Here is a 17,611-nt window from a genome sequence, read left to right on the forward strand (position 1 = left end):
AAACAATAAAATAAATATTGAACTCTTGAATCATTAATCGAACAAGTTGAAATCGGAATCTTTCTTATCGAGCAATTTCAAAAACAGATGACAACTCTATTTAGCATGCTTCAAATTTTGACCTGTAGAGAATAGAGCAGCAACTCTATAACTCTACAACTCTATGGTGCTAGTAAAAACATGATAGTATTATAGGTTGGACAAAATTCAAAATTTGCTGTTAATATTAATAACATTAAATTCATTGATTAGAATTGTTATTCAGTTACCGACACGTATTTTTTCTTCTTCTTTCATTAAAAAATTTAGTCCCATAATATCTTTAATAATAGTTGATACAAATCATTATAATTTAGAATCGTCCATTCTATAGAATAAGGTTAGTTTTGAAACAGCTATTTCTAATATTAAAATTAAATCAAATGGTATAAAAATATGCTAGCGCGCTTTATTTTGTCTTCCTCTTTCATTTAAAAAAAAAATTGAGTCGATATCTTCAATAATAACTGAGATAGCAGGGGGAGCAGGCCGGCTAGAGCTTAGCCTGAAAATTACAGAGACAATAGGTACTTTTTGATTTCCTTGGCTAATTAAAGCTGGAAAACGCTTCATGTAAGCTTGCTTCTCTTCGTTTGCTTCCTTGCTTCCCGAACAACTCAGTCACACATCACACAGAATGGCAGAAAAGGTATGTTTTGAAATAGTTTTACTGTTTTAATATTGTATTTTCCTTATCAATCAACTTACATTGTGAGCTTCCAGATTACTTCGAGTGGTAACGGATAAATTGACTGTATATTCCTTACTGAATGTAGGTACGCTACTTTAGTACGGTTTTATACACAGTGAGGCCAAACTCTATCAACATGTTTGTAATATTATTGTTCAACAGATGTGTTGTTGCATGACACAACATGAGAATTTTATTGATTGATAAATTATTATTGTACTTTTGAAATTATTATTCGGAGATATTAGCAAAATTGATTAATATGTAGGAAAGATGTGTTCTGCTCCTACTTCTAGCAGGCTATACTAAAACATTATCAACATTTAGTAGATGAAGTGACTACTTAGGGCGGCCCCACAGAGAAGAAAATTCCTTCTACTTTGTGGCGGCCACTAACGCAGGACAAGTTACTTAGGGCGGCCCCACAGAGAAGAAAATTCCTTCTACTTTGTGGCGGCCACTAACGCAGGACAAGTGTGCACACACACGATCGTCAACATGTGTTGTCAGCAAAAGGCTTTTTGAGTTAGATCCTAAAAAGGGATTTTAGGTTAGGTTTTTGTATCTGGTTCTTGTTCTGTTTATTTCTACTTTGATGCTCTTATTGAGGTCAACATTATTTTTCCTCCACCTTCTGTCTAAAGTACTTACTTTACTCCCTGGAACATAATACTAAAGTGTCACTTTTTTGCTCTTGGGAGGAAAAAACAGGAAAACTCCCTAGAGCGTTAAAGTAGCTCCATTTAAATAACATGGGAAGCATCTCTATTTTAAAAACGTACATTTGAAACGAGCCCCTACCAACCCTATTTCATCTCACAGTCTGCAATTCTGCAAATTGAGAAACGTCATCGGCGCCATTTCAGGGGAGTTTTCAGCGCGGTAATTCAAAAACCGTATTGCTAGAAATGAGAAAAAATATTTTTCTTTTATTTGAATTATAATTTTAACAAGCTATAATTCCTTCCAAATCCATCACTGTAATATTCCTGAAGGTTTGTGTCTCAATAAAATGGACAAATATCAATTATGAATCATGGATGAACCGATAGTTTCATTAGTAGCCTAGAGCCGTTTAAGATATAGACTGGTAGAGTATTTTTTAGATCTAGGTTTGTTCCAGAGCCTACTCAAAAATTTTCACCACATTTATTGGATTGATTATAAAATGAATCAACACTGTTTGAGAAATTCTATTATTCCTAGTTCATTCCGCATCATGAGAACAGTAGCAGTTTACTGAATTCAACTCACTCACCAGATACTGTAGGTATAGCTAGCTTTACAACATCAATCTCTGTAGGTATCCAATTTCTAATAGAACAAATTACTATTAATGCAATTGGGCGAATAATTATGATAGCCTATTCGAAGAATCTTATCATTTGATGATAAAGGTATTTCAAGTATAGGTCATACTAGATTTTTGAAAACGTTTTCAGGCTCGTTCCCAACTTTTCACCCACCAACTCAAATATATATTTTCAAGTAAAACAAAAATGAAGAATTTCATAACTCTACACCCATACGGTACAGCATAGGCCTACTTATATATTTTTGAAATTCAATAGTTACGATTTCTTCAAAGGTAATACAGTACTGTATTAAGATTATCATTATAGCAGCCTTCCAGTAGGCAAACTAGTGTAATATGAACAGTGAATTTGTTTAATAAATTATTGTAGGTTCTGCTTTGAGATCATACCAATTAGGCTACCATCAAATCTTATTTTTCTCCAATTTAAGGAAAAGTTTTAACCATTGCAGTGCTTCATATTGAGGTGGAAGTAGATAAAATCTCATCTTTGAGTTAGATGTACGTACATCTATAAAGCGGTGTTCATAATGAACAAATGGCAACAAACATGGTTGGGCAAATTTTATTATGTTTGACAATGTTTGCCCGTGGCCAGTGTAGACGCGTCACCAAACAAAATATTTGTAAGTGGGGAGAAGAGGTTTTTATGATCTACAGCAAACATTGGAATAGTTTGGAAAACAGTAATTTTTGTTTGACAAACATTGATTGTCAAACTTCTTAAAATGTTTGTCCCTGAGCCCCTCAACAAACATATTTGCCAAACATGTATGTCGAACATTTGTTCAGTGTGGACACAGCTTTAAGCTATTGATGTTAAAAACTAGTTTGAAAATAAATAATAGTTTTTCAGCAAAAAACTGTTAATCTTCAAAAATTCAACAAATAATTCAATATTAGAGAACATGTATCTATTACTCTATCAATGGAATACATTTTTCATTGGATTGTAAGTCGGGAATTTGGAAAACACATTTATAAACAATTTACACGTATGTAAACAAATAATCAACACATTTATTAACAAATTGTTGATACATATCTGCATATAATTTACAATTATTTATACATTAATCCATTTCTATAATTAAAAACAACTAATTTTCAAAGCAGTTATTCTATAAGTTAAGCTTTATAATAAATTTGCACATTTATTATAATACACATTTACTTATTTGCATATAATTTACATTATTTATACATTAATCTATTCCTATAACTAAAAAACTCATTTTTATTTTCAAAGCAGCGATTATAGCTTTATTCATTTCTGAACAATATGCATTTATTCAGTTTGTTTCGTATGGAAACACTTCGTTTGTCATTTTCCAATCTTGCAACATGGAACATTCTTAGTCTGATATAAAGTTCAATGATTTTCTTGGATAGTAAAACTACATGATTATTGGAAATTCATTTTCAAAAATGTGCTCATTGAGGCTTTCAAACAAAGTATGAAAATTGCATTGTTTAAGGATATGCATTACCATTGCATTCCTCTTCATCTGTTGAGAGCTTACACATCTCAGTTCTTTTCAGCAGCCTTACAAATATAATCACGCTTGGAGAGGGATATGCAAGCCCCCCATTGTCCTTCCTATTAATAAAAAGATGGTGTTCTGAAGAGGAATATACACAGAACAAAGCCCCCATACAAGTATCGCAATTGAATGCTTGAGCAACTTTCCCTGCAACATACCCAGCGATGTATACAACAATATTTTCATATTCAGATAGCTGTAAGCTTACAATATTGATTTTGCAATCGGAGAAAATTTCCTCATCAGTCATATCTCTTTTTTCAACAGGCTCTTTTCCTACCATCTTGTTTCTTGAAAATATGAGAGGATCCAACTGTAAAGTTTCATCAATTTGCAATAGCTCAGTTGGATCTTGTGGAACACAGTTTCCATTGCTGCTTACTCTTATGCCATTTTTTACAAGCAGCTGCTTATAAGCAGCTTTGAACTGGACAACATTTGGGTTGTTGTTCCATCCTAAACGACCCCTTAGGCAAGCAAAATACATCTCCAGATGATCCTGAGACATCTTGTACATAGGAATGTACTGTAACTGTTTGCTGCCAATAAGATCGTTGAACAACCCCCTGATACCATGTATAAGACATAAAAACCCCACAACTACAGTTTTTCTTGCGCAAGTAATCAAAGATTTACCATCTTCTCTTCGAAGACCTAAAATATATCTTTCAGCTTCTACAAGAAATTCTGATATTTTAGTAAAATTATTTTCAGTTATCGCACTCTTGAAGCTCCTAGCGATTGGATGCATGGAATTTCCAATATCAAATAGCCTATTGAAAATGCTACAAAATTTGCTGGTTGCCATGCAGCCAGAAAATTGAGGATTCTTGAGATCATGCTCCAGAACTTCAAGCGCTTTTGCAACAGATGCACTCAAAACCTGTACAGCCAATTTCACCTTCATCTTCTGTGGATCATAGAAGATATGTCGTTTTCTCAACTTATTGGCAAGAGTCAAACCTTCATTTTCTTGAAGAGATAGAAGTTTAGCAAAAAAACACCATTTTATTTCATTTTCATCTTGATCTAATAAAACATTCATATCTCCAATACAATTACGAGCTAATTTCATCATATGACACACATCCAAAATTACATATATATTGTTACTAGTGAGAGGGTGCTTAAAATACAAACAAAAACTATTTACATCAAAATTACATCCTAATTCTTTTGCCATATTTAGATTACTGGACAATCCATCAAATGTCACAGAAACTATATTTACATTTACATCATGTAGCAATGACAAACTTTGCATTATGATGGTACATTTATCCTTGCTACTGATGCCATTCACCAAGAAATAGCCAATTGGTATTTTCCATGAGGCATTCAGTGCAACAACCATCACTACGAGAGCCTCCCTAGCTTCAAGACCTTTCTCTCTACCTTCACAATATATATGACCCATGTCTACATAACCCAAAGTCTCCTCTCCATCCCAAATAACCTCTCTCCTGATGGACATCTCATCCATCATGAGACAGGCATGGATTTGATAATTTTTATCCGCAGTTATTTTCTTAATAATAGCAAATGACTCAGCAGTGAACCCCGGATTGCCATCAACCACATTATACCACCTTCTCAAAGTTGCTGGGTGTGGCAAACAGTTGTCAAAGGTGTCCCTCACAAATTTATAGCTTGCTGGAGAATAAAACAACAGAGTGAGAGCAAATCGTTTTACATTGCTGCTATATCCAGCATTCCTTCCACCTTTTGCCAGGGAAGCTAATTCACAAAAAATACCCGAAAATGAATTTTCGAGTACACTCTCAAGCCCTTCAGTGATCTGCACCTTCTCCTTCAACTCCTCTATCATGTGCGCCATTGACGAAATTTTTTTGTCTCTAAGATTAATCTTTGCAGTCTTATTTTCTAATCTTGATTTGTATTTTTCAACACTTTTTGTTTTTCTTTCAAGTACATACTTACATTTTGAAAGCTTATTCTGAATATCAATATCATAACAATGATCATGTAGAATGCTATTAATTGAAGCACTAGAAACTTCAGATTCCTCTCCCTGGACTCCTCCTTCACACAAATCGCTCACCGCATCTGTAGCTGCAGATCGTTTTCTTGGAGGTGGTCGCATTTGTTCTTTCTGCAAATAATATACCATTATTAAAAATCGGGTGTGGCACACTTGCACGACTTTATTGCTATTGTGATGTTTTCAAGACATAAATAAATATGATTTGAAATCCATTTGTGATTAAGATATTGAATTCAACCTATTACATGATGCACTATTTTGAAATTTATCAGCTGACAAGATCTATTCTGCTATCTCTCCCAGTGAATGATTATATTCCATTAGAATGAACAATTGAATCTTGACTCTCAAACTTTGCATTTTAAAAATAATATTTTTTTGAATTTCAAGCTTATTTTTAATTTCAAGTAAAAATGTTACTGGACATTAATATCATAGACTTTTTATGTTCAATATTCTCCAATTAGAATTTTTCTACCATTCTGTAACTGGAGCCTGATATTTGGGAACATAAAATTTACTCAAAACAACACTTTTTTGAATAACAATAGATGGAAATTTTTTTTTATTTATTTAGTAATCTGTTTACTATGACTTACATTTCATTTTAAAAATGCACAAAATGTCCTCCTTCTCTCGTTTGACATTATGCCAGTCTGTCATAAATGTAAATAGTATTATGTAAAATTAAATGTGAATAATAGTAGACAGATTACTGAAAAAAAAAATTTCCAATGTATTTTGTTGTTCATTTGAAAAAGTGTTGATTTAAGTTTCATTAATTTCCACCAATCATTTCTTTAAAAACTTAAACTTCAATCAGCCGCCATTCCGGATACAAGTATCATAGAAAATTTTTTTATGCCATCTTTCTTGTTCCTAAAAGGCCTTTTAAATGATGTACCACACGATGGGTGTTTACATTTAAAGTATTCAAGTTACTACCCCTTTATGATGGGTAGATATTCAGTTGATGTCAAAAGGTAGAGTAATCGACCAATAATCTATCCTGGAAGTTTCAGTATTATATCTACAACACTATTCAACTTATTGAAGAGTTCCCATACATATGACTCACTCTGTATATAGATCAATACCCAAAAATCACGTTTTTGGACTGAGGGGGCCTTGAAACATAAAAATCTAGAATTTGAGGTGCCTTAATTTTTTTGTAAAATAATGCTTCTCTTATTGTATGCTAATAGGCTAGCACAGGAAGGTAAAAATATAATAATTTCAGGAATAAAAACCAACCTTTTTTAGCGATCCTGGAAAATTGAAAATTGTTGGAATTGCCGATGGCTTTAAAAGTCTTTTATTGGCACTGTTCCAGAAGCATGAAGGCTCGAATGCTGTGAGCAGATTACAGAGTGTACAGTTGGAGCAAATTCCTCTCGTCGAATCTTTACTAACCACTCTCTAAGTCTTCTCTTGTCTGCAAGGGGAAAACTGAAAAAAATAATATGAGAATGAATATAAGAGAAGTAGTAAGTAAATCTATAAGTTGGATCTATAATAATATAGCCTATATAAGTGCATATATTGGGCTCATTCACACTGGACTTCCATCAACACTAAGCTTAAATATTACTCTCTCATAATGTGGTTTTGTTTGTTATCAATTTACTGAACAAATAAAGATTGAGATCGCACTCCCCTGTTTAAAACTAGTTACATTCTCAAAACGTCATTTACATAATGTTGCTATGTATATAGGCTATAAAACAGATTTTTCAATGGTTAGCCACGCGATTCTCAATGCTCTTGGATCATATAACGGTGGGTACAAGACACCAATTTCAATTATTGCCAATTAGAATACCTATTCAATACTACCAGTATTCCTACTCCAAATTAATAACGATCTTACAGGCCTAGGTACTAATAATATGTTTTTTCAAGTCCATGTAAAAACATAAATACTATTGCGTGCTGTGATTAGGCTACTGTTTTGTTTCAAAAAATTTAAACCTTTTCAATTTCCATAATACACCCACACCTATCTAACAACCTCTACATTCTCTGAAACTCAAGGTGTGGATTCAATCAACTCAATTAAATCAGTAGTAAAACATTTCATAAAATACAATATTACTAGTTAGTAATACTGAAACAATTCTTGGTAAAATAAGGTATTAAATATTGTATAGAAATATTAATAACGTTTCTTCCCTAGCTCACGTGAGGGTAAAAATCTTAACCTATTAGGTACTTAGGTACTTGTTATTGATATTATACTTACTGGTGGAAGCTGAGACCCTTACATTTCTTCACATTATTTGTACAGTTGTATGCAGCACAAGACTTCACCATTTTGTTGCATAAGTTATATTACTAGAAGTAATAGCAAAGGTTTTATATTATAGTACTTTACTGCTTTAGCCAATGTATACAAAGGTCTGAGAACTGTCTGCTCCCGGAAATGGCGTCCAAAGTCAGCTTCAATTAGCAGAGCGAAGCTAGCGCTGTTGCTCCTTCTAGTGAATACTATTATAACTTCTTTGATTTGAAATAGGTTAGAAGGTCTAAGCTCAGATGAGGAAGCAATATAGAGTAGTCATTAAACCAACTAAATTCAATACCTCAACCAGAAATTTGATCAATATATGAAATTTATTTTTGTTTGGTAAAATAATTACAAACTTCATATCACTATACTAAAAAAATGTATAATTTTTTTTTATTCCATGTTATTCAAAATACCAGTTAACGAATATTCCTCATTAACTAATCAAATTTGAAACGGGAACTTCATCATAGCTGTAGTTGTGGCAGCCATTGTTGTTACAACTTTTGCAGACAGATAGCGCATTGCAATGTCAGCGGAGAACTATGATTACAAGCCAGCTGTTTCTGTTTAATTTTTTAATTATGTTGTAAGACATTGTTTGGTCCCATACATTTTAAAAAATTATTTTATTTGCAGTTTTTATAAAAATGTAGGCGGAGGAAAAATGTTGTGTATATTATGAGTGAAAATTTTTTTTTCTCCCTCAGGGAAAATCGTTGCCTCAGGCTTCAAACTTTTCCCTTAGAAGAAAAAACAGTACTTTTCACTCAAGATATACAAATAACTATTTTGTATCATGATTTGTTATTTTGCAAGGCTTTTTTGGTTTTTTATTCCAAGTTAGAAACTGCTGTCAAAATGTTTTTCTAAGTTTGAATCTTTTTGTGTCTTTTTCGATTGAAGACATGTCTATTCAAACATGTTTGACACACTTGTCCTGTTGTTAGTGGCCAGCCTAAAGGTGGCCACTAACGACAGAACATACATGTTGAACATATGTGTACATACATGCCATCATACATTGTTGTGTCATCACAGTTGTGGCTTCAAGCAAAATTTTTGAGGTTAGGTTTTTATAATCTGAGATTATTTTTTTGTATAATCATAATTTTTTGATTTCCCAATAGTTTATTTTATTGTTATTAGGTGTTCACATGTTGGATGCTGCTGTGTTCCAAGCCTCTCGCTGATGACAGAACATGCGTAATGAACATGTGTGTGTGGCCAGTGTGTGTTGAGATGCACGCGAGGCAGCGCACACAAGCTACATTTTACGGTGCAAGACACGCAGCACGTAAATTTTAACATGAAATAAACAACCAATAAGAATAAAACACAGAAAAATTTCAAATTATGATGATAAAAAATAATTTTAACTCAAATAAAGCAGCAAAGAAAGAATGAAACAACAAAAAATTGAAGACACAATAGCCTAACCTGAAAAATTTAGTTTGAAGCCTTTTGCAGAAGACACAAAATACATGTCTGAACTTGCAGTATCGCTAGTGGCCAGCCCTAGCAGTTAAAAAGTTTGATCCCAATTTCGACTCAATTTTTTTAGTCTGATTAGGGTGATGTCACATCATGCCGGATTCAAACGGACATCATGACTGCTTCGACCGAGTGTTGTGGGGGGGCTTTATTATTGGAGTAGGTGAGAACATGTCACTCCAGACATTGCAGTTAATGTGCAGTGCACTTTTTTCCAATGTCTCAAAAAATATCCAACAATATAACATTTTCGCCACACTGCACAGAAAGCAGCTGTTTTCCAGTCCCTACGTAGATCTGAAAGACATTGCAGACGACTCTCGTCTGACATCAGAACAGGTTTCTTTCCGGCCTAGGCCGGAAAGAGTACCCTTTCCAGCCGCTAACATGGAACTAAGAAAGGTGATCAAAAAACAGCTGATCAAAAACTTTTCATTATTTGTGTTCATTATTCAATAATTAAAACATTTATAATAATATCATCTTATTGTAATTTGAAAGAATAAAAAAGTATAAACTCAACCCCCCACATAATTGAGCATCATCTTTTAGGTTATTTAGACAAATCAGAATAAAAAATAAAAATACTTGGACAATTTCCTGATATTCAGATTACCTCAGATTTGCTAGAGCTATCACCTTCCACTTCTGCTTTCGGAAGTGCTTAGTAAACAACTATTCTCACACACACACACACACACATATATATATATATATATATATATATATATATATATATATATATATATATATTGTTTATTTTTGTGTGAGGCGAAAAATAGCGTTCGCACCACGAGCAAAAATGTTTTTCCGGCTCTCAATCTTTTGAAAACCGATTTCGAGCCGGAAAAATCTAATATTTTCTGCTCTAGTTGCGAAATATACTATTTCGACATCACACCAGACACAAACATTTTTTCTACTAAATTAGAGAAAAATGCACTATGCATACAAAATGACTGAATACTTCTGGTGCATCGTCTACTCCAATGCTAAAGCCTTTCCACTTGGTTAGAGAGTCATTTTATCCATTCATGTCCGGCTTGGTGTATTATAATCCTTAGCCTACTCTTCTGTCTTCAGGTGGACAAGTGTTCAAACTCAACGATTAATATAGTAAACCCTGTAAATTAAACAAGAATAAACTGAAAAATATGAAAATCATAATCATAGCCAACAGAGCACTTGTGGTGGAGCGTCCATTTCTAAACCCATGCTGAAAAGGGGACAGCAGATTGCTACTCTCAAAGTACTCTGTCAGTTGCTGCTTCATTTCAGTCTCAATCACTTTTCAGAAAACCTGAACAATGGAGACGGGTCTGATGTTGGCAGAATCATTTTCCCCTCTTTTGTATATGGGCACTGTCCTGGCTATCTTTGAGATATCTGGAAATTTAGCCATCTCAAAACAGCAGTTTATTGCTTCAGCCATTGGCTTGGCCACAAGTCCAGATGTTGCTTTCAGCACAAGTGTTGACAAACTGTGAATATCCTGTGACCTGGAGTTTTTCAGCTTTCCAATAATTTTGCTGACATTCTCTTCTGTTGTAGACTTCCAAGCGATGGAAGATGGAAGTGTTTAAAGCAAAAAGACTATTGCATCTTATAAAAGAGAGACCAGCGATCTACAATTTCGATTTGAAGGACTATTATAATAAAGCTGTTCTACAAATCTTATGGAAGCAAATTGCTGATGAAATGGAAAGTACAGGTATGTAGCCTAGCAATAGCCTACTGTGTTTGTTACATGATAATATAGTTTGTTACATGATATATAGCCCAATTGATAATAATGTTGTAATAGAATGTACAATAGTTTTTTCACACTTGCCTTTATCATTATTGGCACAATAATTGATTTTCATAATCTACGTTCACTATGAATTTTGGTGATATGAAGATTTTTAATCAATACTGCTAATGGTGACATAAATTTTTTCTGTTGGTCTAGAAAGACGGAAAAAATTTACGTCCAAGAATCAATGTGTGTGTGATGAGACTAATAAGTTAATGCTATTTCAATAAAATTACATAGATGTTCTACATGTGTTCATTTATAGTACGTATTTGAGGGTTATTTATGTTAAAAGTCCAGTGTGTCTGCTGTATGCTAAATCATGAAACAATAGGTCGATTAAATAAAAACAAGTATCTAATGACTAGCAACTAGTCATTGGTTCTAGCAAAATAAATGACATTATACAGCTGACTCGAATCCTAGCATTTGCTTGAAAATTACTTGGAACTATCAATTATTAGCTTTTATTAAATTGACCTAATAAGTAAACAATAATATTTTCAGTACACGAATGCAAGACTACATGGCATATCCTACGATGTTCGTACAATCGAGAGCTCCGAAAGGCCAAGTCAGCAAAAGAACTAGGAGTGAAGAGATCGGGGAGATGGCATTTATTTGACAAAATGAAATTTCTGAGTAATTATGTGGGAGGACGACCCAGAGGTGGAGGGAATTCACCAAGTGAGCATGGTGACATGGTGAAAAACGAAGATGAAGATACATTCGATCAGGCTGACTCACTCTCTCTGTCAGAACCAGAACAGTACACTCAGGTGATTTTTTAAAATTAAATTCAGAAAAGAAATTGTAAAATTTATATTGAAATTGAAAAATTCATTGTTCTGCAAAAAATTAAATATCTATGTTGTTCAAAAAATAGAAAATTATTGCACCTGTTATAAAGGTAATTATTCAAAATCGTTTTCAAAACAAGATAAGTTTTCAAAATCGCAAATTAATATTACAAAGAAAAGTGGAAATCACAAAAACTCTCACTGTTTTTAAAGTGGTTGGGTCTAATTATTGTAACTATATTTGCTCAATCTTGAAGATATTCATAATGTATTTTGCTCCATTGATGTCTAGTCTATAGTGAGGTCCACGTTATAATTGCAGTGTTTGATTACCAATTGTATTGCTATCCTTGTCTATCATTCAATAAAGTGGATAGAGCTATCTCTTCCTTGCTATGCTTTGTTGCCAGATCGTTTTTTAACAATGTAGAACTAATAACAAAATATTTCATCTTAATCATGTAAATTCATTATGAAATTAATGAAAAATATAATTTGTTGCTTAATAGAATGAAATTAATTATTTTAAACGAGAATGGACCGTTAATATTACATCAATAAACCTGTATCAACTACCGTCTATAGAAGGATTTGACAAGACCGAGGATCGGCAACGTTGTTCCCCTATTTTCTCCACTGCCATTATAACGTGGACCTCACTATAGATGAATGCATCAGATTTCCAACTTTATAGTAGGATTAACTTTAAAAGGCGAGAATTGATAAGATATATCTATAATGAAATCCACGTTATAGTGGAAGTAGAAAAAGATAGGAGAACAGTGTTGCCATTGTCTTCTATAGATGCACAAATGCTGTTATTCGAAAAATGCCGGCAGTTTAAAGTAAATATCATTATAGAGAAATGAACAATCTCTGCAAAGTTGGCCTACCTAGTGTACATATTATTTATTGATTGTGAATTACTTCTAGAGGCAGAATTTTAGAAATCGAATAATTTCTAGAATAGAATAATTTATTATTGTAACCACTTCTGAGGTCATCAGACGCACATATCAGCTTTGTCGGAAAATCACACCTAGTCACAAATCACAAAAAAATTTGAAATATTTTCATAATTCATCAGTGTTGTTAATGTTATATTACAATATCACTATCGTCCAATATCAATATAATGGAATAGTAAGGTCTATAAGCCTGTTTTTCATTCCCATGATTATGTGTTTTTATCATTGTTTGATAAAAAAATAATATTGATTTTGAAAATATCACTATGAAATAAAATCACTTCATTTATATGGGATACTTCATTCTATAATACTTCATTCAATTAATAAAAACAATATAAAAACTTTAAACTTTAAAATGTTTTAATAAAAGGGAACTACAAGTTTTTATATTGTTTTCATAAATATCACTATGAATACTATTCAAGAAGGTTATAAAGCATTACTAAGTGTGGAAATTTAGTTTAATGTATCTATGTTTTTTTCTAGATGGATAATGAAGATACTTTGAAACAGGCGGATAATGAAGATTCCTTGAAACAGACGGATAATGAAGATTCCTTGAAACAGATGGATAATGAAGGTACTTGGAAACGGTTGGATAATGAAGGTACCTGGAAACAGATGGATAATGAAGATACCTTGAAACTATTGCGTCTAGTTGAAGAGAGGCCACAAATCTACAATTTCAATTTAGCAGATTATAATAATAGAGAAATAATAGACAAGAAGTGGAAAGAGATCGCCCAAGAAATGAATATGAAAGGTAGGCTATGTACCAATAGCAGAGGAATAAATTTATCACGTGTCGTAATTGTTTAGTAATTGTCGTAATTGTCGTCGTAATTGTTTAGTCATAAAATCACTTCACTTGAATGGGATACTTTATTAAAATTAATAAAAAAAATAATAAAATTTGTAGTACCCTTTTTACTTAAAACTTTAAAACAATTCAACGACTAGTTTCGACCTACTTAAAGTAGGTTTAAAATTTTTTTAAAGTTTAAAAATGTTTTAAATGAAGAGGGTACTACAAGATTTATTTTGTTTAGTCCCTTTGTCCTATCATTGAATTTCCTTCTTATGGAATATCAAATTATTCTCCAATCAAAAAAATAATTCCATAATATACATCTTATCTTCTAATCAATTATGATTTTAATAATTGAAACAAATGTATTCAATTTGTGATACAAATTTTACGTTAGATAAAAGCCTAATCTAATTGTTTTTCTATTGTATATTATTACAGTTGTTGATACTTTCAATATCAGCATGGAACTATAAAATTGAATTCAATCTATTTGTGCTTTAAACAGCCCCTTGCGGAGCTCGGGTCACCTGCTAGTATCCTATTGTATTAAGCGAGCAATTTCTGTATATATTTGAATCGCTAATTGCAGAAAGGGAACATGTCCAGTTTTCATGATTTTAGAGGAGAGACAAAAAACTTATTTAAACCTGTAGTAAACGATATATTCAAAACGTCGTCATTACAATGCTTTAGTTGGACATGTATCCTTCCTACAGTAAACGATGTATCTTACATTAAATAGTTGATTTTTTGAAAAAGTTGGACATGTTCCCTTTCTGCAATTAGCGATTCATTTATACATCTGGTTATATATTTGTGTATTTATTTATTTATGACCAACGGATCTCGAAAACTGCTCTAACGATTTTCACGAAATTTGGAACATTGTAGGCTTATGATATAAAAATTCGATTGCACTAGGTCTCATCCCTGGGAAAACTCGCTGAAGGACATGAGAAGGATAATAATTATTCATCCTTGGAAAAACAGATAATAATTCCGTCGTCTGTCGACAACGGAAGATGCGAGTGCGTGTGTGGGAGTGAAACAGAATAAATTATGTTCAGCTGTTGAACTATTTGCAATCAATCAGCTTATCTCACGAGAAATATTATCTAGAAATTTCAATCGACTTGATCAAAATATCTGATTTGTTGACATGACATGGTATATCATTCTAAATTAAAGTATATCAGAATTTTCAAATTCAATCATTATTTTACAGTTTTAAGTGATTAGTGAGTGTTATTTTGTTATTCAATTTGGTTTGTAAACAATCTAAATTAGACCTTTTCTGTTTTCAAATGTTTGGACTGGAAATTGGACCTGAATTCAAGTGTATGGAACATAACCTACTTTTTGGTCTATTTATAGTGTAGGCTATAAATCAAAATTCGGGGAAGAAACAGTTTTGGGTTGTGCATATTAGTCCTTCCCCAATCATTTTAAAGAATTGTGTTCTGTTTATCAATAAATAAACTGAATATAAATTATGCTTTTTTGCTTCTATGCTTTTGTACTCTGGAGCAAAGCTCGGTGCCCCGATATTTTTATAAAAGTGTAATTACATTTCTATTTTTCAGCGAATGAATGCAAGAGCCGTTGGATGAGCCTGAGAGGTTCGCTGAATCGAGTACTCCGCGATCAAAAAACAAGTTACGAGAAAGGAATTGTCAAGCCAATAAAATGGCCGTTCTTCGACGTCATGATGCATTTTCTCGGTGATTTCGTCAACAGCCAGTATCGTAGGCAAAAGAAACACTTTGAAGAGACTCAGAGAACTAGTTTTCTCAGAGAAGTTTTGGAAATTAACGTCGATGACAACTCAGACTCAATCGATCCATCTGAAACCATCTATCTGGGAGAACCACTGACTCAGGACACAACACACTCAGCCGAAGTGAAGCCTCAGTGCAGTGAAAAGGTTGTTGCACCGATTGAAAAAGTGTTGGATCTCATGATTGAGGTTTCGAAATCACAGAGAGAAGTGGAGAGTTCAACTCTCACCTTCTTCAAAAGTTTGCTTCCCGAAGTTGATAAACTGTCACAGTCAAGGCAGAGAAGATTCAAACAGGATGTGATGGACTTGTTGTATCATAGCCTGGAAGAGCAGGAGAATACTGAACTAGAGTTTTGTCTCAACTAGTCTTGAAAAACCTAAACTATATTTTTGTTATGATTATCATTATTTGGATTTTGTGCATGTTCAAATGAGATAATTTGATGGCTCCCCGGAAAAAAAGTTACAAGCGCCATTTCTCAAATTTTAAAAGAAGTAAAAAAAGTTTCAGTGTTGATTTTTTGGATATTTTAAAAGTATTTTTAAAACTTCTCCTATCAATAACTACTAGTAAAAGTTATAAAATTTATCAATAGATGTCACTACATGATAGGCAAGATCACAAGGAACGTTTTTCCATTAAAAAAATCGAGTACTCAAATTTTGGGCGCTTGTAACTTTTTTCCTGGAAGCCATTCAATTGAATATAGTGAGATACAATTCCAACGGACATCAATGTAAAGAATTGATGTTATTTATACAGCAAGGATTTCTGGTAGGAAGTGATTTTCACAACAGAAAACAAATGATATATCGAGTATGCTGGCTGGCTCAGGTCTAGTGTCAAGGTTTTCAGGTCGCACTTGATCAAATTTCATGGCCTTTGACATGACCTAACGACTGTTTTAGGCAGCTGAGACCGACAGCTTGTCCATGCAAATGGTGATGCAAATATAGGCGGAATTCACTTCAAATTGTCAGCTTTGATTGAACAGAATGTAGCCATTTTACTAGTAAGGAATACTGCAGTTAAAAATGAATATTTTTATGGGGTAGATAACTAAACATACAGTACTATATTTCATCAATATTCAAAGACTTTTTACTTTCCTTGCCCTATTACCATAGGGTAAGGAAAGTAGGCCTATAGCTTTTCAAAAAAAATTAAGGTACCCTAATTTCATGTTTTCTATACGTTTCAAGGTCCCCTGAGTCCAAAAAAATGATTTTTGGGTGTTGGTCTGTGTGTGTGTGTCTGTGAACACGATAACTCCATTCCTAATTAACCGATTGTCCTTATACCATGAGGATCTGACAATAAGAAATTCAATAAAATTCCATTCAAAATGGCGGATAATGGCTAAAAAACAATATTTTTCACGGTTTTCTCGAAAACGGCTCTAACGATTTTCTTCAAATTTATACCCTAGATAGCTATTTATAAGCCCTATCAACTGACATGAGTCTCATTTCTGGGAAAATTGCAGGAGCTCCGTAATATTCCTGAGAAGAATGAATTTGTTAAATTTCTATCACGATTTTCTCAAGAATGACTTGACCGATTTTTTCAAATTCATACCCTGTATACTTATTTATCAGCTCTATTAACTGGCATGAGTCTCCTCCCTGGGAAACTAACAGGGGGTCCACCCCATCCCTGAGAAATTTACTTTGTAACCTCCTTCTCGTGCGTGAGGTAGGTAGGTAGTGCAGTTTATTCAAAAGATCACAAGTCGATATTTTATTTGTAGAACAGCTGTTTTGACAACTTTTAAAAAATCCTCAAATTTCATAATTCAAACAAAGGAAAATGTACTCTGAAAACAATAACAATAGTATAATCATAGTTTTAATTATTTAGCCGCCAATCGGCATAATGTTATTCCCCGAAATTATCCTCGTTTAAGAATGAGGCTTATAGATCAATGAGCAAGGAAAGTTGTGTGAGTGTACCACACCAGATTTTTTTAGTTTTGTTAATTTTAGATATAACTATTTTTAAATTCAGAATCTGTTTCAAATAATATGGTACTTCATGTTTTAAATAATTTCTAATAAAGTAGCCCTTACAAGTGCAGT

The 17,611-nt window shown here is 33.0% G+C and overlaps 1 protein-coding gene and 1 long non-coding RNA gene across 3 annotated transcripts; one reads left to right on the plus strand and one right to left on the minus strand.

Moving 5' to 3' along the window:
* Positions 1–545: 545 nt before the first annotated feature.
* On the plus strand, positions 546–16,735 carry LOC120348714. 2 transcript variants are annotated; one of them, XM_039436050.1, is made up of 5 exons: positions 546–688; positions 10,927–11,086; positions 11,678–11,949; positions 13,428–13,704; positions 15,336–16,735. In XM_039436050.1, exons 1-5 carry the CDS (start codon positions 677–679, stop codon positions 15,896–15,898), a joined length of 1,284 nt encoding a protein of 427 aa, XP_039291984.1. In that variant the 5' UTR covers positions 546–676; the 3' UTR covers positions 15,899–16,735. The 2 variants fall into 2 exon arrangements, with proteins under 2 accessions (XP_039291984.1, XP_039291985.1); XM_039436051.1 differs by having other exon boundaries at positions 671–811; positions 15,336–15,964.
* LOC120353219 lies at positions 5,573–8,003 on the minus strand. The gene is made up of 3 exons (XR_005572230.1): positions 7,837–8,003; positions 6,849–7,043; positions 5,573–5,702 (listed from the first exon to the last, which is right to left on the minus strand). It is a non-coding gene; the product is annotated as an uncharacterized LOC120353219 (long non-coding RNA).
* Positions 16,736–17,611: the final 876 nt, after the last annotated feature.

Source organism: Nilaparvata lugens, chromosome 10 (assembly GCF_014356525.2).
Source record: "Nilaparvata lugens isolate BPH chromosome 10, ASM1435652v1, whole genome shotgun sequence".
Taxonomy (NCBI): Eukaryota; Metazoa; Arthropoda; class Insecta; order Hemiptera; family Delphacidae; genus Nilaparvata; species Nilaparvata lugens.

Bases quoted from the DNA above. Each gene is read 5' to 3' on its own strand.
- LOC120348714 (XM_039436050.1), top strand. The intron at 11,087-11,677 runs GTATGTAGCCTA...TAATATTTTCAG, and splicing joins TGATGAAATGGAAAGTACAG to TACACGAATGCAAGACTACA. The intron at 13,705-15,335 runs GTAGGCTATGTA...TCTATTTTTCAG, and splicing joins CCAAGAAATGAATATGAAAG to CGAATGAATGCAAGAGCCGT.